The 24,776-nt window shown below is 40.1% G+C and overlaps 1 protein-coding gene across 28 annotated transcripts in view; it reads left to right on the top strand.

The window, feature by feature from the left end:
* The window catches only part of LOC126298596 (uncharacterized), a 331,195-nt gene that overhangs the window by 159,648 nt on the left and 146,771 nt on the right, over nt 1-24,776 (top strand). For 27 of the 28 annotated variants that reach the window (XM_049989986.1, XM_049989996.1, XM_049989992.1 and 24 more), the window contains 2 exons: nt 8,376-8,447; nt 11,445-11,516. In XM_049989986.1, coding sequence (XP_049845943.1) covers nt 8,376-8,447; nt 11,445-11,516 — 144 coding nt within the window. The remainder of the gene's footprint in view (nt 1-8,375; nt 8,448-11,444; nt 11,517-24,776) is intronic. The other variant, XM_049989977.1, reaches the window with a different exon arrangement.

Raw genomic sequence — 24,776 nt, 5'->3', positions numbered from 1 at the left:
CAGATGATGAAGAAATTGATGAAATGTATGATGAGATAAAAGATATTATTAAGTTAGTGAGGGGAGACGAAAATTTAATAGTTGAGGGAGACTTGGAATTCGAGAGTAGGAAAAGGGAGAGAAGGAAACATAGTAGGTGAATATGAATTGGGGGTAAGAAATGAAAGAGGATGCCATCTGGTAGAATTTTGCACAGAACATAACTTAATCACAGCTAACACTTGGTTCAAGAATCATAAAAGAGGGTTGTATACATGGAAGAATCCTGGAAATACTAAAAGATATCAGATAGATTATATAATGGTCAGACAGAGATTTAGGAACCAGGTTTTAAATTGCAAGACATTTCCAGGGGCTGATGGGGACTCTGACCACAATCAATTATGGGGACTCTGACCACAATCAATTGCTTATGAACTGAAGATTAAAACTGAAGAAACTGCAAAAAGCTGGGAATTTGAGGAGATGGGACCTGGATAAACTGACTAAACCAGAGGTTGTACAGAGTTTCAGGGAGAGCATAAGGAAACAATTAACAGGAATGGGGGAAAGAAATACAGTAGAAGAAGAATAGGTAGCTCTGAGGGATGAAATAGTGAAGGCAGCAGAGGATCAAGTAGGTAAAAAGATGAGGGCTAGTAGAAATCCATGGGTAACAGCAGAAATATTGCATTTAATTGATAAAGGAGATAATATAAAAATGCAGTAAATGAAGCAAGCAAAAAGGAATACAAACGTCACAACAATGAGATCAATAGGGATGGCTTGAGGACAAATGTAAGGATGTAGAGGCTTATCTCACTAGGGGTAAAATAGATACTGTGTACAGGTAAATTAAAGAGACCTTTGGAGAAAAGAGAACCACTTGTATGAATATCAAGAGCTCAGATGTAAACCCAGTTCTACACAAAGAAGGGAAAACAGAATGGTGGAAGGAGTATATATAGGGTCTATACAAGGGCGATGTACTTGAGGACAATATTGTGGAAATGAAAGAGGATGTAGATGAAGATGAAATGGGAGATACGATACTACGTGAAGAGTTTGACAGAGCACGGAAAGACCTGAGTCGAAACAAGGGCCCCGGAGTAGATAACATTTCATTGGAACTACTGACGGCCTTGGGAGAGCCAGTCCTGACAAAATTTTACCATCGTGTGAGCAAGATGTATGAGACAGGGCAAATACTAATCCCAAATAAAGCAGGTGTTGCCAGATATGAAAATTACTGAACTATCAGTTTAATAAGTCACAGCTGCAAAATCCTAACGCGAATTCTTTACAGACGAATGGAAAAACTGGTAGAAGCCAACTTCGGGGAAGATCAGTTTGGATTCCATAGAAATATTGGAATGCGTGAGGCAATTCTGACGCTACGTCGTATCTTAGAAGAAAGATTAAGGAAAGGCAAACCTATGTTCCTAGTATTTGTAGACTTAGAGAAAGCTTTTGACAGTGTTGACTGGAATACTCTCTTCCAAATTCTGAAGGTGGCAGGGGTAAAATACAGGGAACGAAAGACTATTTACAATTTGTACAGAAACCAGATGGCAGTTATAAGAGTCGAGGGACATGAAAGGGAAGTAGTGGTTGGGAAGGGAGTGAGACAGGGTTTTAGCCTCTCCCCGATGTTATTCAATCTGTATATTGAGCAAACAGTAAAGGAAACAAAAGAAAAGTTCAGAGTAGGTATTAAAATCCATGGAGAAGAAATAAAAACTCTGAGGTTCGCCAATGAAATTGTAATTGTGTCAGAGACAGCAAAGGACTTGGAAGAGCAGTTGAACGGAATGGACAGTGTCTTGAAAGGAGGATATAAGATGAACATCAACAAAAGCAAAAAGAGGATAATGGAATGTAGTTGAATTAAGACAGATGATGTCGAGGGAATTGGATAAGGAAATGAGACACTTAAAGTAGTAAAGGAGTTTTGCTATTTGGGGAGCAAAATAACTGATGATGGTCGAAGTAGAGAGGATATAAAATGTAGACTAGCAATGGCAAGGAAATCGTTTCTGAAGAAGAGAAATTTGTTAACATCGAGTATAGATTTAAGTGTCAGGAAGTCGTTTCTGAAAGTATTTGTATGGAGTGTAGCCATGTATGGAAGTGAAACATGGACGATAAATAGTTTGAACAAGAAGAGAATAGAAGCTTTCGAAATGTGGTGCTACAGAAGAATGCTGAAGACTAGACGGGTAGATCACATAACTAATGAGGAGGTATTGAATAGAATTGGGGAAAAGAGAAATTTGTAGCACAACTTGACTAGAAGATGGTATCGGTTGGTAGGACATGTTCTGGGGCATCAAGGGATCACAAATTTAGCATTGGAGGGCAGCGTGGAGGTTAAAAATCATAGAGAGAGACCAAGAGATGAATACACTAAGCAGACTCAGAAGGATGTAGGTTGCAGTAAATACTGGGAGATGAAGAAGCTTGCACAGGATAGAGTAACATGGAGAGCTGCATCAAACCAGTCTCAGGACTGAAGACCACAATAACAGCAACAACAACAACATGAAGTTCGAAATATGTGGGATCCAAACCAATCATAAATCAGATATCATACCCAGAAAGCAAAAATGAAATTTTACACAAAACTGATAGTATCCAATCATCACATAAAGAGTGCAAGTGGAAAACAACTGGAGCTTTGTAAAGTAGAAGACGAGGTACTAGTGGAAGTAAAGCTGCGAGGATTGGGCGTGAGTCGTGCTTGTAGCTCAGTTGGTAGAGCACTTGCCCGCGAAAGGCAAAGGTCCAGAGTTAGAGTCTCGGTCCAGCACACAGTTTTAATCTTCCAGGAAGTTTCAGGCAACAACATCCATACCTTATCACAGAAAATTGAGATTGGAGGCTTGCCCACTTTAGAGCAGGGTAAGCATCAATACGTGACAGATCTTAGGCCAGAGTACAATACTGGTGCAGGCACAAGTGTTATGGAGCACACTGTTCCTTACACCTTGTTGAACATGGGGCTTCACAGTAGTTGACCCCTGTGTATTCTCATGTTCACTCAACAACATCATGAGTTATAACTGCGGTGGGCACGGGATCATAGAGTGGAAGCATGAATCAATGGGAGTGTGTTATCTAATTGGATGTATAACGTTTCTTATTACACCAGATTGATGGTCATGTGCAGCTACAGCACCATCCAGGCAGGTGAAGGGATGCTCAAAACACACACTCCACTGTGGATGCAGGCTGGTGGGCCATATTATTCTACGGTGGACATTCACCTGAACTTCCGTGGGATCTAAGTTGATAATCGAAGGCACCTTTACAGCTGTATTGAGTGAAACTACACTCAATACAAATACATTCAGAAAAGACTTCCTGACACTTAAATCTATACTCGATGTTAACAAATTTCTCTTCTTCAGAAATGCTTTCCTGACCATTGCCAGTCTACATTATATATTCTCTCTACTTTGACCATCATCAGTTATTTTGCTCCCCAAATAGCAAAACTCATCTACTAGTTTAAGTGTCTCATTTCCTAATCTAATTCCCTCATCATCACCTGATTTAATTCGACTACATTCCATTATCCTCGTTTTGCTTTTGTTTATGTTAGATAACTTTACTCAAATTTTGGTTGTTTACCGTGCTATTATTAAGACATTTCTTATCGGTTTTTCTGAGACCAACTTGCCGAATTGTTGGCATTGAGTTCAAGAAGTGTTGAATCAAAGTTACTCGAGCTCTAGGAAGCAACAGGAACAGTGAGTGATAACTCCATCACCATGAGTAAAAAAGATGATGTACGGCATTAATGCCTTCCAAGCTTGCAGCTGCCTTTGACGAATGTAGGCTCAGTGACAAGGAAGCAGTTCACATTCTGATAGCTACAATCGAGGCACTAAATCAAAATATCTGTGATTTACATTCAACAAGTTACAGGAGAACAACAGGATGACAGTCGAAAAATCTGAAAATTCTTTTTACTATGAAATTCAAATGACTATACATTGAAGAGTTATTCCCCAAAATGTTGTGCGTGAACTCCAAAAAGAAATGATTCTGTGAGCATTGGAAGCCGAGCGTGCACGGCACGCCTTGGCGTTAGAAAACTGGTTCCACACTGACACTTCCTATTGATACCAATTTGAGTAAACCTGATTTGCTGGAATGTTGTTTGGGCAGTTTCATTCAAATTTTGAAAGAAATTTTCAATAGTCTCATTTGGAGATGGGCTCTAAAAATTTTTGGTCTCCCTTGAATAAAATTGAATTATCTTCAGTTCATCATGGATGATTTTTTTATGCTGATATTTAATAATTTTTTTGGCCAAAAAAGAGGGTCTGAAAAATGGCCTTTTTTCCAAGTGTCATTTTATGCAACCTGCAGTGTTATATGTTGCCTTTAAAAACCACGTGCGAGATTTGTGTATTCTTTCACTCAGACTACGTACAAACTATTAATGAAACAGAAAAAATTAACAGGATATTTTTCGTACGTAATTAAATTTTGTACTGAGATATATTTTTGCAGGACGCCACAGTTTTCAAGTTCTTCAAGAAAAATGTACAGTAGTGACCTTCAAATGCAGCTCTTTCCCCACACTCATCCCCCACCAGTAAAGGTTTCCAATACACTGTTCGTTGCACTCCCTCCTACAACTGTACAAAAAAGTCTGATTACATGAACTATTCCCAATACTTGACCAAATTGGTATCTATTGCTTGGGCTATTATGCCACCAGCATTGTAGGCTGTTTTGTTAACATTACTAATTTAAACATGCCCGTGAGGGTGATGAAAGAAAAAGACTGCTGTAAACTAATGACGTTGACAATTTTATCCAGACTTAACCCTTACAAGTACAGTACTTTTGCAGTAAGAAGGCATGACAAATACAACACTGTAATTGTTTATTTTATGGTGTTAAAATTCACACAAAAGTCAGTTTCACAATTTGTAAGGGCTCGACTAGTCCGGTGGTATGATATGGTCAGTCATCGAAGATCACAAAAGGTGGAATGCGGGAAATAATTCATGCAGTTGCACATTTTTGTACAGTGGTAGGAGGGAGTACCATGAACAGCTTACTAGAACTCCTGACCAATGGCGGCTGACTATGGTCATGGGTGTGCATTTGAAGGTCATTTTTGTACATTTTTCCGCACTAATTTGAAAACAAAATGAACATGAACATGTCGACCATAGTTTTGAAGGCCAGACATGACTTTGCAGATAGCATAAAGTGATATCAGTTCAGTCCTCTGAATCACCCTTATTTTTATATATATAATTTATTCATAAATTACATGAATGTCAGACCACATCCTGTGCTGCAATGTGCTCGAACTGAATTCCAAATTACAAATACTTCTTAAATCATAGAATTATATTTACTCATACATTTGAAATGTTAAGTAATGGTCCAGGGACAGTCATGCTGATACATTAAGTTTTTGTATAGCAAATATGTAGTCATGGCACAGTTCAGATATAAATTTTGTAAATTGTTTATACACATGCTTAATTGTACAAGTAACATGTTCTGGTGATGATTGACATCTTCAGCTTTCATATACATATTATATGTAAACATTACATGACTGATTAATTTATTTGTTTCATAAATGATTGTAATTAAAACATTTACAACTTTTTAATGTTTATGGTTTAGAATCAAGGTTAAAGTTACAATGAACTTATTTTGTTACCACAATTTCTCTGGTGTACGTGGTTCTCTCATAGCACATCTACAAGCCTTGTTATGTACTTTTCAATAAAGATTATTATTCATTCTCTTTTGAAAACAGTGTGGACACTATTGCACACTATGTCCAGCCAGAGACCAGCCATGTTCCCTCACCTATGAATTTTCCCCCTGATCCCCAATGGTCAGCAGTACCCTCCTTGCATGCCCCAGCCAGCTCCAAGCTACCTCACCTGCATTAGCCACACCATAGCTGCCTAGACTGACCTATTGCCTGAGTGGTCGCGCCAGCAAACACTTACCACTGCCTCTCATCTCACATGGCACCTTCTCGTAATGTCACAACATACACAAAAAAATTAATCTTTCAACATCACGACACCAGTCAGCATCAAACGCTTCTTAAGTTCCTCATAAGTTAATAACAACAGGAACTGTCCATACAGACTGTTCTTGCTGGTGATCAGAACCTACTGTGATGCTATATTTGTGGTCATCATCTGCTTCACGGCCAGTGTGTGAGGGCATCACCTCTACTATGCTACATATGGAAATATCGTGTGTAGTGTGCAGGATTTTGCCCTTAAGGCTAATTGAAGGAGGGTGGATTTTCGCTCTGTGGCGGGTTGTGCACTAATTAGAACATTCTGACATTCTGGTACATTAAAACTGTGTATTGGATTGAGTCTTAAAACTAGGTCTTGTCCGGCACACCGTTCCAGTCTGCCAGGAAGTTTCTTACAGGAGTAATTGGTACCACCCCATTAGAGTTGTTGCTTGTGATTTTATGTATATTTCCAAAAGATACTACTGACAAGTGTGTTGAGGCCTCATCTTGGATCAATAAGAGCAAGCAGGATGAATGTAGATGTTAATCACTAACAGAATTTCCTGTTAAGTGTAGGAAAGTTACTGGCATATGGAAGTATGTGGTAAAATGTTTGTGACATTTTGGTTATAGTTGGTGGATATAAAATCTTCTCTAACCTTCAGGAAAGGGCAAAAGTTACATCATGCTGCACCCAGGCAAGGTTCGCTTACTGCGTATTTCCTGTATGTTCACCCCAATGGTACGCAGTGGATTACAATGTAATATATTGAAGATTTCTTTTACTTAAAAAGTACAATGAGTGTAGAGCATCCTATGTTTATAGAAGCCATAGTTTGTTATAGAAAACACATGGGAATTCCACTAACGTGTTTTAATATATGGTTGTTAGTGCGCATAATTACTGCTAACAATAACTGTAGTCACTGCTACCAATACAACGAGTGCTGGTGAGAGAGCAGCCCTTAAGACTCTCACACAGGCCATAGCTAGCAGTAATATGTAGGTTAGCATCTTGTTCTCTTGTTTTCATTTTATATGGTTGTTCACTTCATGTTATCTTGTTTTGTTTTTAGTTGATGGTGTTTTTGTCTTTGTTTAGCATTTCTGTTTCTAAAGTCCTGTTAGCTGTAATTTGTAGAAATAATGAAAAAGATTCCATGATGAAAGTTAATCAGCCACATTGAGAAGTATCAGTAGAAGTGAGACATGGCTTGCTACCTGCCTTTCCTAACTAAATGTCAATCCCCTTTGAATAGATATGTGTCTCAAGTGTTAGCAGTCACTATTTCAGCAGTGACTCTTCCCTTTCACCAGCTGAAACTCAACTTGTGTGTAGTATTAATAAAACCAAGCAGTGATTCATTGAGATGTGAAGTGGCACTCAGTTCCCTTAAGCACATCAGTTGGCATCTCACCATGTCAGAGTGAAAAGCTGTATGTCATGTCAGACTCTGTAATGGTGTTTCCTTCATAAAGAAGAAGTTACTATAAAATATGTAGTTATGTGGAGACCAAATTATTAAAGAGCTTCACAGATTTATGAAAGACCGATGGCTTAGTGATTGTCTCCATGTCGAACCAACAGAAGTAAGATTTCTAGCTCTGAGAGTGTAACAGCAGCTTGCCGGCTGGGGTGACCAAGACGTTCTAGGTGCTACAGTCTGGAACCACGCGACCACTACGGTTACAGGTTCTAATCCTGCCTCGGCCATGGATATGTGTAATGTTCTTAGGTAAGTTAGGTTTCAGTAGTTCTAAGTTCTAGGGGACTGATGACCTCAGAAGTTAAGTCCCATAGTTCTCACAGCCATTTTGATTTTTGTAACAGCAGTTTAACTCTTGTCACAACAAGCCGGAGACCCTGGTTCTCGATATAGAACATATGAGCATGTGCACAGTTCAGAGTGTAGGTTTGGGTGTGAGAGGTAGATAAAGGAATCTTGTTAAGAAAGTGTAGCAGAAGGGGTTGGGTTTTGGGAGGTGGGGGGTGAAGTTATAATGACAGCAGTATGGTTTAATGAGATGGTGATGGGCATAGAGGTAGGTGAATGAGAGGATTGGTTATCATGCAGCAATAAAGTTTGAACTTCAAGTAATGTGTTCATGTTGCAAGCAAGAAAGCGTGTCGAAAACTGCTCGTGGTGTGCCAATTATTGGAATGAAGTTTCTCGTGTTAAATTGTTACTATTTCATTGTGGTATTACTCTTCAAAAGTTGGTGGCAATGCTTAACTAAAAATAACTGTGGACACAACTCTCTCATTCAAGATGTTTATGAAATATATGTAACTGAAGTGAACGGTAGTAGAATATTGAACTTTGTTAGCATGTTGAAATTCGATACATAAATAATCCTGTTACCAAAATTTCAGATGTGCCAAAATATGGAAAGTCATACTTTGAGGGAGATTTCCAAAGACGACTGTCGAAGGAAGGCTCTGTTGGTGAGTAAATTTGTTCAGTCCAATCACTGAATTAAGCATTTTGTAAACACTCATGGTATTTTCACTTTGAATAATTGGAATCATGGTAGATGTAACATTGAATCGGTCTTGAAATGATGTTTCATTGGTTTAAGAACATAACTTGTGGGAGGTATAAGAAACTATTCTTGATTATGAGGAGAGGGTTCACTTGCAGAAAGAACCCTGTTATGGGTTGATGTTTCCATCCGTGCAGGTCTGTATCTTTAGGTAAAGAACCAGACAGATGGTGTTAAACAGTGGAGAGTATAGGAAGCTATTGTACAAAGTTTGTGGCGATATTCTTACTCATAAGTATAAAACTGTTCCATAAAGAAACATTTTAATTCTTTGTGATCCCAAAGATTTTGTGAGTTACACTGCAAGAGCATTAACTAACATTTAGTTTAAATAGTTATGTTATCTGCCAGTGATTCTGAATTTCTTTGTCATCACAAGACATGATATTTTTTAATGGGAAGAGAAGGAAGTTGTGTGAACTTGAGTATATTGAATGTAAAGTATTTTAAGACGCTTGTGGGGGAGGGGGGGGGGGGGGATGGAGAAAAGAAAAAAAAACCACTTCATTTTATCCAGTGTTTCTTTATCTACATCAGTTTTTTTTTATATTTAGATTGCTTCTGGTCCTTGTAAGATTGCAATGGTGTATTGTAAAGTGGTACACTGTGCACATAAATTTACAAAATTAAGAAAAATCGAAAAGTGACTTGGGTTCCAGTAGTGATGACATGATTTAAAAAAGAAATGAGACTACTCTCATTCATAAATATTTGTTGTAATGTAAATATGTGTAGCCTCTTGAAGGATGACAAGCAGAAAGGTTATGAATAGCAAGGACAAGTAGAAGGGTTCTATGTAGCAGAACACTTGAATCGATTGTTTCCTCCCTCTCTCCCTGCCTGCATGTGTCAAGTCCAGTCCATCAGTCAATTACTCCACACCTTCTTCCCCTTCCTGCCCCCCCCCCCCTCCCCCCACCGTGTGCTTGTCCGTATGTGGGGGGGTGGTGAAAGTGGCCCTACTTTTATGCTAGTTGTAAATGTTTTGTAAGCAGACAGATTTGCAACATTTATCAAGTTTTTTTTTCCCATGCCTCATACATTATTTTGTCCAGCAGAGTGCAACATAATGAGTGTAGTAAATTGTTTGCCTACTGCCAAAGATTTGACTGATTGATAGTAAACTTGTTGCAGCATAGTGACAGAGTTCAGGCATGGACTAACGTGCTATGACAGATAGTACCTTAATAATGGGAGCAATCAAGTTTAGTGTAATAAGAACATACAGAACTAGTACTCTATATTATGCCTGAAGTCGCATGGACAAACGTGATTATGTCATTTATTTAGGAATAGTCAAACAAGAGATTTTGGAAGATTTTTCCTTTGTTTTTTCTGAATCGTACAAGAGCCTTCACTGTTTACACAATTGCATATATCTGGTCAGTGATAAATCAGAAAATATTTCAAACAGTGACATCTGACGAGCCTTTTCAGGTGTCACTTTGTAAAGGCCTTGGGGTTTATGGCTTTTATGCCCTTTACTTGCATTGTAATATGTCTTGGGTTTAAGCTGGAACCTGAATTTTTAACCTGATAAAATGTATTCACAATAGTTAACAAATATTTGCTGCCAGAAGTCAATTATGTAGCACAGCTTATCATACCATTCAGCAGAACATAGTCTTATACTGTAAAGTTACTGTTAAAGTATCTTTGAATTGCATGTATGTAAAGATTCATTGTAATTTAACAAAATGATATTCTCTTGAAGTAGGAAGTTTTAAATTGAATAACTGTGGCCTGAAAAACAACATTTGCCACTTCCAAGGGCATTGTAATGACGAAGAACTTAGTACAAAATTACATCGCTATTCGTGTTGCCCATTAAAACTGACCTTTTGAATGCTTACGTGTTTAATGCATCATTTGAATACTTTTCTTTTCAGAACTGCAGTATTAGTATTTATGACTGAGGCAGGGACTAGTACATCTCACATTTAGAAATTCTTCATTTGCATCTACTATGTAAAATTGGTTGCTGGGTCCAATAGCCTTGTGCTGTTAGAAGCAATCGTGTGAAGATCACTGGGGCAATGGTGCAGTTTAGGTTTCTTTTTCTTCAGGAATAAGTTGTTACTGGCAGTCAATGTTTGAACTCACATACATGTAATGTATTTAATATTGCAATATGAACATCATTAAAATTTTAAATTGCAATTCATTTTGCCACTTTAGTGGAGAGACAGCTGATCACAAAGAAGAAATTATTATAAAATATGCGTTTATGTGGAAGCCAAATTTATAAAGAGCTTCACAGATTCATGAAAGACCAATGGCTTAGTGATTACCTCCTTGTTGAAACACGGGAAGTAAGATTTCTAGCTCTGAGAGTGTAACAGAAGTTTCTCTCTTGTCACAACAAGGTGGAGACGCTGGTTCTCGATATAGAGCGTGTGTGCATTGTGCACAGTTCAGAGTGGAGATTTGGGAGTGAGAGGTAGATAAGGGAATCTTGTTCAGGGTTAGTTATGATAGATTGGGTTGGGGGGGGGGGGGGAGTGAACTTACGATGGCAGTAAGGTTTAATGAGGCGGTGATGGGCATAGAGGTAGGTGGATAAGAGGATTGGTTATCATACAGCAATGAAGTTTGAACTTAAACTAGGGTTCTCTGAATAGTAATGCGTTCATGGTGCTTGCAGGAAAGTGTATCGAAAACTGGTGATAGTGTGCCAATTATTTGAATGAAGTTTTTCGTGTTAAATTGTTACTATTTCATTGTGGTATTACTCTTCAAAAGTTGGTGGCAATGGTTAATTAAAAATAACTGTGGACACAACTATCTCATTCAACATGTTTATGAAATATATGTAACTGAAGTGAGCGGTAGTTGAAAATTAAACTTTGTTAGCATGTTAAAATTCGATACATAAATAATCCTGTTACCAAACTTTCAGATGTGCCAAAATATGGAAAGTCATACTTTGAGGGAGATTTCCAAAGACGACTGTCGAAGGAAGGCTCGGTTGGTGAGTAAATTTGTTTAGTCCAATCACTGAATTAAGCATTTTGTAATCACTCATGGTATTTTCACTTTGAATAATTGGAATCATGGTAGATGTAACATTGAATCGGTCTTGGAATGTTGTTTCATTTTATCCAATGTTTCTTTTATACTGTATTACATTCGTAAAATATAGAACAACCGCCTTAAGTCACGATCATGATTTTATGTCAATGCACAATGCATTTCGTGCCGTGGGTGCTCATCTATAGCTGTTTTGACAGTCTACATCAATTTTTTTCAGATTTAGATTGCTTCTGGTCCTGTTATGATTACAATGGTGCATTACGAAGTGGTACATTGTGAATATAAATTTACAAAATTAAGAAAAATTGAAACTGAATTTGGTTTCCAGTAGTGCAGACATGATTTACAAAAAAAAAAAAAAAAACCCACAGGAAAGAAAGAAAGAAACGATACTACTCTCATTTTAAATATTTCTTGTAACGTAGAAACAGCAGAGCTCCTATATATCCTCTTGGAAGATGACAAGCAGAAAGTTTATGAATGGCACTGACAAGCAACTGATCACTAGACTGCAATTCAAGCAAGTTGTATTAATGAATTTTTATCACAGTCAGATAAAAGACAATACTTAACTGAGAAATTTACAATGAGATATCCCAAGCAAAGGGTGACATGAAACACAACCAGTCTTTTTACTATATACAATTTGTAACGCAAGAGAAGAAATACAGTTCCTAAGTCGCTGCAATAGAGCTCATAGAACGGACAGTCTTTAACTGGGCCGTGGCTAGCCCGTGGCACTTATGTCCTCTTTGTGTAGATGCCGCTGCTGTCTCGTTGTCGTCCTAGACAGGGGTCAGTCAGCATACTATTGGCTGACGTCTTCTCCACAGCCCTCTCTGCTCTAACGGTTTGGACTGACATGCTGATGCTTGACGTTGTGCCGGAACATTCCACCCCTCGAAGCGATGGACCATCGTTGTATTCGTAGCTCAACAATGGCAGGAGAGGCAGTAGTGTGGATGCTGTGCTGGACCGGAATCTGTGGCTACAAGCTACTTCAGGCTTCCGGTCGTACACCACCATCTAGCCTTTGCTCTGTCAGAAGAGGCCCCCGGAAAATGACCAGCAGGGTACGCGTCCACCCCCTGAGGACCATAACCAGATGTAGAAGGTGTCAGCTGCAACGTCTTCGGCAGGTCCAGCTCCATTGGTAGGCCGAGAGGAGGCAGAGGCTCAGATTCCATTGGGGGATTCCGCGGTGTTGTGATGACACCTTCTGGTGGCTGCTGTGGCCGCGCTGTCCTCGAGATCCATGAGTCTGGGGGGAGAGACACAGAAGGATCACCGTGCACATGACAGTGACGAATTTGATTGTGATGTCGGCGCTGCAATCTGTCTGTGTCTGAAAGGAGTTAAATGCATGTGCTGCTTCGCACGCACCTTCTGCTACTGCTAAAAAACTTGTAAAACACAATATCATGCACTGCGAAACGATACTTGTGGCCTTCCTTTGGTACCGGATGCTGAAGAGGGTGGAGCAGTGTCCGATGGTGGTGGCCGTGCAGCAATTCTGCTGGTGATGGTCCATCTCGTGGATGCGAATGATAGGAGGCAATAAACAGTTGCAATTCATGCTCCCTGGTTTGTGCAGTGTGAAGTATGGCCATCTGCTGCTTGAAGGTCCTGACGCAAATCTTCGAGGCAAAAAATAGAGGACAACACCTGAATTGTGCCGCATGATGCTGTCAAGGTCATTGGCACAGCAAAGGGAAACTTGCGATAAGAGTCTACCACAATCGACCAACGAGTGCTCTGTAAAGATCTCGCAAAGTCTATGTGCACACTTTGTCATGATGATTGCCACTTAGGCCAGCAGAAAATTTTTGTGGTGGAATGGACTGATTTTCCTTACAGGTGTGACACTGTGATGTCCTCTGTTCTTTTTGGGTGTCCGTACCCTGCTACAGTACAGTGGCGACGCACTAACTGTATTGTACGAACAATCCCCCCCCCCCCTCTCCCCCCCCCCCCCCCATGTCCTTGGTGAAGTAACTGCAACACTTTTTTTTCCCCCTCCAAAGCTTTGGGGATCAACACACATGACTGTCCACTGTCATGTTGAACAAGAATCACACATCACACCTTCTTGTATAGCGAGGCTATGCTGAAGTCCAAAGTATCGGCGCACTACAGCATTCTTCATGCTATACAGTGAGCGAGGCCAAGTTGTATGAATGTGTTTTAGCAAAATGTTCAAACCTGAACCAGTTTCCGTGGCCTGTGCAATTTTCCTGTAGTTTAGAGGAAAGGATTGAAGTAATTCAGAATCCTGAGCAGTCCATATCAGGGCCAACCAGAAGACATGAAAGTGCATCTGCATTGCCATGTTGGGCTGTCGGGCAACATACAATCTCGTACTGTCGTACTGGTATGGAGACAACAACAAAGACCATCTTTGCAATTTTAGGGCAGTTCATACAGGAATTGACTTGTGATCTGTTAACTAAGTGGGATATCCTGTCATACAAATAGTGGTGGAACTTGGTGACACCATACACAATAATCAATGCCTCTTTCTCCATTTGTGAGTAGTTACACTGAGCTTGGGACAATACTTTTGATGCGAAAGCAATAGGTCTGCCGTTATCACCAATTCTGTGCAAAAGTAGTGCACCAACTCCATAAGAGGAAGGATCAGCTTGCAACACAACTGGTTTGTCGGGATCAAAGTGAACCAAACATCGATCACTAAGGAATGCATCTTTAAGTTTTTGAAAAGCTTCTTGGCACTTATCTGTCCAAACAGAGGGAACATTCTTGCAATGCAAACGAGCTGCGATTTGTGCAGCATTCGGTATGAACCGAATATAGTATTTAGTTTTCCCTAAGACTGACTGCAATTCTGCGACATTGGGACTGGCAAATCTTGTATGGCTAACAAATGCAACTGAAGAGGACGTACACCTTGGCTGTTTATGAGATGACCAAGATACTGCAACTCAGGTTAAAAAAAATAACACTTGCCCAGTCTACACTTTAGTCCTGCATTAGATGACACACAAAACAAAGCACTTAAATTTGCAATGTGTTCTTAATATGCACGACCTGCTATGACAATACCATCCAAATAGTTTCAACAGTTTGCCACTTGAGCAGTCAGCTGTTCCAAATGCCGTTGGAAAATGACCAGTATTACAAGCAGACAGATGGAGTTGTGATGGGTAGTGCCTTGTCTCCTGTGATCGCAAATTTGTTTATGGAAGACTTTGAGGAACGTGCATTGGAGTCGACGCCTTTGAAACTCGCCTGTTTCTTTAGATATGTTGATGATACCTTTGTTGTTTGGCCTCATGGTAGGGAGAATTTGAATGCCTTTCTAGGACATCAGAACTTGATCCACCTGAACATTCGTTTTACGCTGGAGGTGGAAGAGGATGGTTGCCTTCCCTTTCTTGACTTGTTGGTTGTGTTGGTTAGGAGGAAGGATGATGTATAATTGGGACATGCTGTCTACAGGAAATGTACTCACACCAACTTGTACTTCAGGGCTAATAGTTGTCACCATCCGGCTCAGAGTGAAGGGATACTTCGAACCTTGGTTCACAGGGCACATGTCATTTATGACGCTCAGACTTTGCCAGCTGACTTGTCCCATCTTGAAGTTACATTTCGTCAAAATGGTTATAGTGATAGACAGATTGAACGTGCATTGCACTATCGACCAACTGTACATCGGATGATTGATGGTAATTCTGAGTCGACACCTAAGTATACTGCCTTTTTACCATACATAGGAAAGATCGGTTGTATTTTACAGAAATACGATGTGAAATGTGTTTTCTGACCTCCATTTAAAATTAGAGCATTTTGAGCTCTGTTAAGGGTGATCTTGGTCTGCGTAAGGCCAGTGTATATCACATTCCTTGTACCTGTGGCATGGCATATATTGGTCAAACTGTCAGGACCGTGGAGGGTCAATGTATTGAGAATAAATGGCACACACGATTACAGCAGCCAAGTAGATCTGTTATTGTTGAACATTGCTTGTATACTTGTCACCCCATGTTATATAACAACACCGAGATATTGGCATGCACGTCCAGCTATTGGGACAGTGTTATTACGGAGACAGTTGAGATTAAATTAGCGAGCAACCCTGTTAACAGGGATGGAGGTTTTTGTTTAAACTCTGTGTGGAATCCGGCTCTCTCCCTTGTCGAAAAACAGAGGGACAGAGTCAATGCTACCTCACCTGTGAGTTCGTAGTCTCACTATCGATAGCTCTGACTTTGGTCATCATTGGTGGCACTAGTGTTGAGCGTGTGTGTTATCTTTCCTGCATCAGACCGAGAACTGAGGATTTAAATTTGCATGTACGTCACCTGTCCATTGCAGTTTTCCTTGAAAATGGCGCGGGGTGTTCTCCCACCGAAATATCGGCTGTCGCTGAAAGTGTTACCTGGCTGAATTCCCGGAAGTTATTTGAAAGCCTAAATGAGTGTTCACAACACACACTTCTTGAACTCCTTCATTTAGTGGTATTTGAAGATATACATCACGAAAATCAATTTTTGAAATGTAATGACCAACACCTAATCTGTCCATGAGATACTCTGGGCATGGCAATGGATAAGTATGAATCATAGTTTGTGGGTTGACTGTACACTTAAAATCAACACAGAGACGAATGCGGCCTGAAAGAATGGGGAGCAAAACCAGTGGAGTTGCTCATTGGCTAGCTTGTGTGGGCGCAATAGCTCCACTATCTTGCAATTCTTTAAGTTCAGCAGCAACTTTGTCCCATAATGGAGTGGAAACATTTGTGGCCTGGAAAAATTTCGGCTGAGCAGTGTCTTTTGTAGTAGTATGAACAACAAAATTGTTAGCCTTGTCTAAACCTTCAGAAAATAGTTCAGGGAGTCCTTCAGCAAGCTAGGTACTCCATCTTTTGCATTGAATGCAAACACTGACAAGACATTGTCCTGAATTTTAAAGGCAAACAAATAAAAATAATCATGGCCAATATGTTCTCACACTCACATGAGTGTAGCACAGTGAAAGTCACAGGTCGCATATGCGATCGATACATAGCAGGCAAAGTAGATTTTCTGAGAACAGGAATGAGTTGTCCATTTTATGCCATCAAATGCATGCTAGTTTTAGAAGAGCCTAACTGTTCTTGTGTGTTACGATCCAGCAATGTAACAGAGGCACCCATATCCAACAGAAATTTCACACATTTTCCACTAATATGCAAATGTACAAAAAGCTTGTTGGACTGGCGTAGCACTGCGACAAGTACACTGCTTGTATGAGATTGGTATTTTACAACTTTCTAGCCCAAGTCCACAGCCTGCTCGATGAGTAGCAAGAGATAATCAGTTCAGACAGCTTTCACTTCATTTAAACCAAAACTATAGTTCAGGAAGGTGGTTGAGCTATACACTAACGCAAAAAGCCAACACACCACGAAGGAATTACCCGAATGGGACGGAAATCTGTGGATGCCTGCAGCAGCCTTTGAATACACGGCATTGATGACATGAGTATTGTGACTAGATTTGTGTGAGTGGGTGGAATTGTTAAGTTTGTTCTGTTGCAAACATACAGATTGTACATGTCCTTTCTTTACACAAGCATAACATTGTGTTTGTTTGGACGGGCAGTCTTGGCATTTGTGTCGTAAATAACACCGAGGGCATGATTTAGTTTTGTTCGCCTGTGTAACTGCCTGTTTAGAGAACTTTTTACGCAGCGTAGTGTGTGCAAGGTGTTGCTGCCTAACGGATCGGTTGTGAGCAAGGAATGACTTGACCTGACAAATTGCTGGCTGCTCAAACTTACCGGCCTACGAGGCATCTGAATCATACTGATCTAGTATTTGCACTGTGTGCTGAAATGATGGATTGGACTGTTTGAAAATCTGTTACCTCAGTTTGAAATGAGTTACATTGTATACGGTCGCATCACACAACATAATGCCTGAATATAAAGCACCACAAGCACATTTGAATTTACATTTCTTCGTCATACCTGCAAATCTGTTACACACATGCGAGAAGTTTGTTCTGACTGTTCCTTGCAACTAAAGAAATAGTACCAGGCTGCTACCACATTCACTTGTTGGTCATAATAGTTAGTTAGCAAATGTACAACTTGATCATATGAAAGTCCACTCGGAGTGGCATTAGGAAATAGTTTCTGGATGAGTCTAAACACTGCACTTCCTACCATGGACAGTACCTGGTATGTTGTGAGCAATTATGTGGCTTCGAACAGTTGCTACCATTCGAGGTATTCTTCGTCTTTTTCACTAAACTGAGAAAAATGTGGTATAGCACTTGGAGCTGCTGTAGGTGTAGTTTGTTGTTCTGCATTCGTTTCATTTACCAGGAGCTGCTGTACCATGTTCAGCAGACATGCAGTTTGCTGGCTCTGAGACTGAAACATCTGCATTAGCTGCGTTGCATCTAATGCTTGCAGCTGTGGCGCCACGGGATAAGTGGGTTGTTAATCGTGGGAGAAACAAATCCAATAAACAGACAAGGCAAGCAAGTACAAAAGCAAAGAAAATTTCTGCAAAGCCCACCTGAAAACAGTGATTAGCAAAAACAATAAGATATACTGTTAAAGCAAGGAAACACACCCCTGCAAAGAAAAGACAACAGAGAATTAAGACGCCAGCAAAACACAAAAGCCCTCAGAATGAAAATGGAGAATCTGTGGTGTCTGTCGATATGGAATCCGTTGGCCTCCTCATCGCCAATGTTGTGTTCTGCCTACTGGTCAAATATGTGGTACCTAAGAAACCTGCTTTCTCGGATCGCTAGACAACAATTCAAGCAAATCGTATTAATGAATTACCGTAATATAAATGACAGTATTTAACTTTGAGAAATTTACAGTGAGATGTCACAAGCATAGGGTGACATGAAACACAAGGAATCTCTTTAGTATATACAATTTGTAACACAAGAGAAGAAATGCAGTTCCTAAGTCGCTGCTATAGAGCTTGTAGAACGGATAGTCTTCAACTGGGCTGTGCCCAGGCGACGCGGTGCTTATGTCTTCTGTGTGTAGTTGCTGTTGCTGTCTCGTTGTCGTCCTAGAGAGGGGTCGGTCAGCGTACTATTGGCTGACGTTGTCTTCACACCCCTCTCTGCTCTAAGATTCTTGACCGACATGCTGGCGCATGACGTTATGCAATAACAGGTTTCCCAAAGTTGCTTCACCAAAGACAACAAAGTAAATGTTTCAGAATTCAAACAAAGAACAGCTGACAACGTGAATAACTTAGAAGTAGATATCCTCGGTTCAGCGAATCAGTGTGAATCACTTAATAAAGGCAACTCTTCTGGTCCATATTTTGTATCAGTTAGATTCCTTTCAGAGAATACTGATGTACCATCTCCATACTTAACAACCATGTACGATGACTCACACAAAGAAAGATCTGTACCTAACAGCTGGATAGCTTCATAGGTCACACCATTACTCATGAAAGGAATTAGGAGTAACCCACACTATTACAGACCCATGTCACTGATTCACTATGATAAAACATTATGTATTACCTTGAAGAAAACAATGTATTGACACACAGCATGGATTCAGGAAACATCGTTGTTGTGAAATACAACTAGGTTTTTGTTTAGACAACGTAGTAAATGCTATTGACAGAGGATCTCAAATTGAGTCCCTAATTAGACTTTTGAAGGTGTTCCTCACAAGTGACTTCTAACCAAATTCATGCCAATCAAGTATTGTCTCAGTTGTACAACTGGAATCATGATTTCCTGTCAGAGAGGTCACAGTTCCCAGTAAAGTCATTATTCAGAAGGCCAAACCAATTGCAAAAGAATGTAGACAGCTATCTTTATGGTGGAAAAAGGACAATTGCTTCTAAATAATGGAAAGCGTGAAGTGATTCACAGGTACTGAAAAGAATCTATTAATTTAGGATACATGATAAATCACACAAATCTAGAGGCTGTCAATTCAACTAAATACCTAAGGATTACAATTAAAAGCAACTTAAAATGGAATAATCACATAGATAATGTTGTTGGGAAGGTGAACCCGACACTGCATTTTACTGGCTGAACATTCACAATATGCAACAGGTCTACTAAAAAGACTGCCCGCATGGTGTTATTTCATCCTCTTCTGTAGTATTGCTGTGCAGAAGGAGTTCTTATGAGATAGAATTGATGGAGGGCATTGATGAAGTTCAAAGAAGGGCAGCTCATTTTGTATTATAATGAAATAGGGAGGAGGGTGTCGTGAATATGTTAGGCAAGTTAGTGGAGGTAACCATTAAAGTAAAGGCTTTTTCATTGTGATAAGATCTATTCATGAAATTTCGGACACATACTTTCAAATTCGAAAATGTTTTGTTGACACCCACTTGCGTGGGGAGACATGTTCATCGTAATGACATAAGAGAAGTCAGAGGTCACACAAAAAGATTTAAGTGTTCATTTTTTCCATGCACCGTTGGAGAGTGGAATGGTAGAGAAATAGTCTGGAAGTAGTTTGATGAACTCTCTGCCAAGCCCTTCAAGTGTGACTTGCAGTGCTGTAGTTTAGATGTAGAAGTAGAAATTTTTTTTCATGAGAAGCGAATCTGAGCTACCACAGTTTTGTACAAGTGAAGTATTCACGAAACTTAAACACTGATGGTATGGCTGATAATGACTTGCTCACAAAACAAGTAGACATTTCCACATCATCGCACTAGATGAGGTTTGTGAGCTTTGTTCGAGGAGAGACTGTATGGGGAACACTTGCATCCATTCCTAAAGCTGTGGGGGCTGCTGATGGAAAGAGATGTTTTTGCTGCACCATTGCCTGCAACAGTATGGTTTCTAACATGTCAGCTGTCCATCTTGTTGCTGCATCTTCATGGAGCCCCTGAAAGAGGATAGGATGAAGATGGTGGGGATTATGATAACATCGTTACTGAATCTTCAACAGCAGCAGACACCTGTGCAGTTTTGACATCATTCACAGATCTCCCCTAATTCTCTGTGGAGTGGAGTGTGGTCATCATAGTAATAATAATGGGTATAGAATTCATGAAACAGTGAAGTACAATATGGTTGAGAGCTTCCTATTTGATGTGAAAAATCTATCAAGGAGAGCATGAATGACTTGGACATTAGCAAAATAGTATGGGATGGCTTAATTACCTAAATTGCAAAATTTTCAATGGAATCACTTCTGGTTTATCGAGATTGGTATGTAGCTAATAACTAAACTGTTGCAAAGACCACAGGACATTTATATGTTACATGAAAAAAAAAAATAGTCAGGCTACAATAATGTTTAGACCAAAACTTTTCATGTTGAGGCGCAGGGTAAGAAGAGCAGTTTATCAACATGCTTTAGGCCAATTGGAACACATTGCAAGGGTGTGCGCATACCGGCCTTTTAGGATGAGCTAAAAAACGTTGCTCCTGGAAAGAAAAAGAGTACACTGGGGAGAAATGTCTTTGAAGGCCACTGCAGTCTGATACATGGGGGAATACTGTAAAAGTTGTTCACTGAAAAGGTTAAGGGACCTACTGTCATCTGGATGTTTCATAGAGAGGATAGCTCTGTGATGGTTGGACAGGAGGAGTCAACTGAATTTTTGTTATCTACCATACTTTGTGATGGTAACAGGAACATAGATATGGAAATACGTGTACAACTTTGAAGTGAACTAAAAAATGAATACAACGATCAGATACGACTTTGTATGCTTTCCTGGCATAATAATTCTTGATAGTCTCCTCAGGTTTGCTGCCGGTGAGACTTATATAGGACGATGATTTGCAGCCATGGCACCAGTTTTCAGCGGGATGCAGCAGCAGCAGCAGTGTTCTTCTGAAGGTGCCAGACAAATGGATTGTGGAAATATTGAATCATATTGATTTTACGATTTGGCAGAAAACCTGAAGAGACTATCAGGAGTTATTAACCTGGGAAAGCATATGAAGTCACATCTAATTGTTGTATTCGCTGATTAGTTCACTTCATGGTTGTGCCATAAGCCTCTGTACCATACACGGTGCATGCCCTGCTGACCACATTTGCTGCCCTGCAAGACAGGGCTGGTGACGCTGGTGGCAACGATTTATAACATACAGAAACACTTTTCAATCATTCGGGCTGGTCACATGGAAGAAAGTTGTGTTGTGAGTGGGAATACAGGGTCCACATCCTGCAAAGTGGAAAAAATTGTCTGTCGGCCTAATTTCAATTGCCTCTTTGCAAACACTGTTCCAAAAATGGAAAGTACTGGCAATTGTCAAAAATCTCCTTAGATTCTGCCTGATGGCCCTCGTTTAAGCAACGTTCTGCTACCACCAATTTTTTGGGCTGTTGTAGCCTCGTGTAATGACGATGTTCCATGCACCTGTCTGAACTGTGAGAGTCGAATGGCTGATATAAGCTTTCCCACATTGACATGGAATTTTATGTATGTCAGGTTTCCTAAACGCCAAATCATCTTTCACAGAGCTACGTACTGCCTTAATCTTGGAAAGTGGACAGAACACACTCTTAATGTTAAAACTCCTTAAAATTCTTTCAGCCTTAATTGATATGCCCTAGCATAAGGGATAAAGGCCACAGGTCTGTGCTCCTTTCCATGTATCTGTGGGAATGATCCAAACCCCTTCACGTGATGAATCTGCTTCTTAGTGTATTCATTTTCCTTAAACACAGCCACCAGATGTTCAAGTTATTGGGTTATACTGTCCGTATTGGAAATTGGACATGCTATACGTACCTGATCCCTAAGGACGCCATTGTTTTGGCACAGTGTATGGCAACTTTTATCATGCAGATACCAAACAGTATGTGCTGTCTTTCAGTGAATACTATTCCCAGAGTATCACCTTACTTTTTGCAAACCATAATGTCCAAAAATGGAAACCGCCCATCATTTTTGACCTCCATGGTAGTTGTAGTGCTGGGACAAAAGCAGGTGAAATGTTCTAAAAATCTGTTAAAAGCAACACGTTCATGTGGACAGACAAAAAAGGCATCATTTACACATCTCCAGAAGCATGTTGAATGCAAGCTGAAGTCCTCAGTGCCCTATCCTTAATGTACTCCTTGAATAAATTGACAACTAAGGGTGATAAAGTACTACCCACCCATAGCCACTCCGTCATACTGATAAGAAAAATGTTGGCAGTAAATGTAAAATATGTGGCTGTCAGAACATGACAACAAAACTCCACCAACTCCTTGTCCAGTTTTCCACTGATCAAACTGTAGGATTGTTCCAGAGGGACTTGTGTAAATAGAGATACCATATCAAAACTTACTAGTAGATCCGAAGGATTCAGCCTCGAAGATTTCAACTGTCAAATGAATTGGAAATTTTGTGTTCACACTTTCCAACACATGGGCTCAGAAAGATGTTAAATACTTTGCTAGGTTATTAGTGGGTGTGCACAGTAGGGCATAATGGTACCCCTTCCAAATGAAGCTTTGGTAAACCATACAACCTAGGTGGAACGGCAGCACCAGGATGAGTTTAAATCTTCTGACAAATGTGCTCTTTTTCAAAAGTGAGAGTGTCTTGCCTTAATCCTGCCTGTGAAGCCACTAGATAGCCTTCTTACGCTGGATTATTGAGTAGTGAATCCATTTGAAGGATGTAATTGTCCCATGCCAGAACAACCACGGCAGTCACCTTGTCAGCTTGTAAAACTACTACTACATCACCACCACCACCACCACCACCACCACCACCACCACCATTTGTAAGAAAAGATGTGTTGGGACATGTCTTATCGTATTTTTTCCACCTGGTTCTCAGGGAACCTGTGTACTGGTTGTTCTGTAGCGCAGAAAAATTCTTTGGAGTGGGAGCAAAATTTAAACCTTTTTCCCCTACCGCCACTGTGGGCCCATCCAACTTCTCACTAGATAGTGACAATCAGGTGTTGGAATTACCATTTTCTCAGAAAGTTGCTATTAATATTTCCAAGCTCAAAACTGGAAAAATACTGGGTCCAGACGGCCGATACTCTGAGATTGTGTGGATGGCACATCCATTGATGGTGCCTTCAACAACTGGGGCAGCAGTCATTAAAAAGGAAAACGATGAAGACCAAAGATAACTGAAAAGTTACAGACCCATTTGTTTATTAAACATTTTAGTCAGGGTCATGAAACGTCTGCTTTGTGACAAGTTGCAAGTGCTGAGGGACCTTTTGGGTTTGAACCAGTGCCAATATGGATCCAGAAAAGGAAGGTTTATAGATGATGTAGATAAGCCCCTCAGATCACTCATGGTTGACATCGCAGGTGCATTTGGCACTCTTTGGTGGCCTGTGACGTTTGTACACCTTTGAGATCTTTGGGTTCTCAGATGTCTTTAAAGGAGTTTTTTGATTGTTGTAATGGGCGTACTGCCCAATGGTTTAAAGAGCAGAGTGAGGTAATCAAAAAAATTGTAACACTAACTCCATTGCTCCATAAGTGGTCCATTGTTGTTGGATCTTAGTACTGAACTCCTTTTACACCTGTTAGATGGGGCACATTGTGTTGAATGTGTTGCTCTTGTGTACATGTATTATATCCTGATTGTTGTTGGGGACGTCAGTGTGACACATGAGGAAAATATGAATGATGTGCTCATTCAGATGTAGCGGTAGTGCACATACAGCAAATTGATTATAGTTAACCGTAAAACTACCTACATAATTGTGAATGGAATGTTTTCACTCACCATAAATCCTTCCCTGAGGCTGGAATAAGTCCCTATAACACACAGCACTGTTTGCATGTTTCTTGGCATTCTTCTTGATGAGAAAAGGATCCATGTGGAGCATGTAACATTTGTTACTCAGAAAGAGGTTTAAATTATTCATAAGAGTGCCTTTGCTCACACTGCCAACTATAAATTACTGCTGCATGTTGTGCACTTGGATTGGAAAGCTATCTTCAACACTTTTGCGGGATTCACTGGCATTGTCTGGATACTCTGAGGCTGTCCGCTGCCTTTCCCACTACACCTGTTGAGGTTTTACTGGTGATTCTCGGGATATGTCCATTGGATATCATGGTATGTTAGAGAGTAGTGTCATATTGGTTGGGGCGTGAACAATATGATCAAGTGTATGGGATCACAGGAGCTCATATTACTAATACGAGATATCTGCAAGCCAGGAGCTTAGATGAATAACAGTCTGATTAAGACACTAGAAGCGCTGTATGGTACAAATAAGGTCCTTGGAAAAGTCATTAATTG

Source organism: Schistocerca gregaria, chromosome X (genome assembly GCF_023897955.1).
Source record: "Schistocerca gregaria isolate iqSchGreg1 chromosome X, iqSchGreg1.2, whole genome shotgun sequence".
NCBI lineage: Eukaryota > Metazoa > Arthropoda > Insecta > Orthoptera > Acrididae > Schistocerca > Schistocerca gregaria.
The sequence above is the reverse complement of the archived record's forward strand: the minus strand, read 5'-3'. Positions and strand labels throughout refer to the sequence as shown.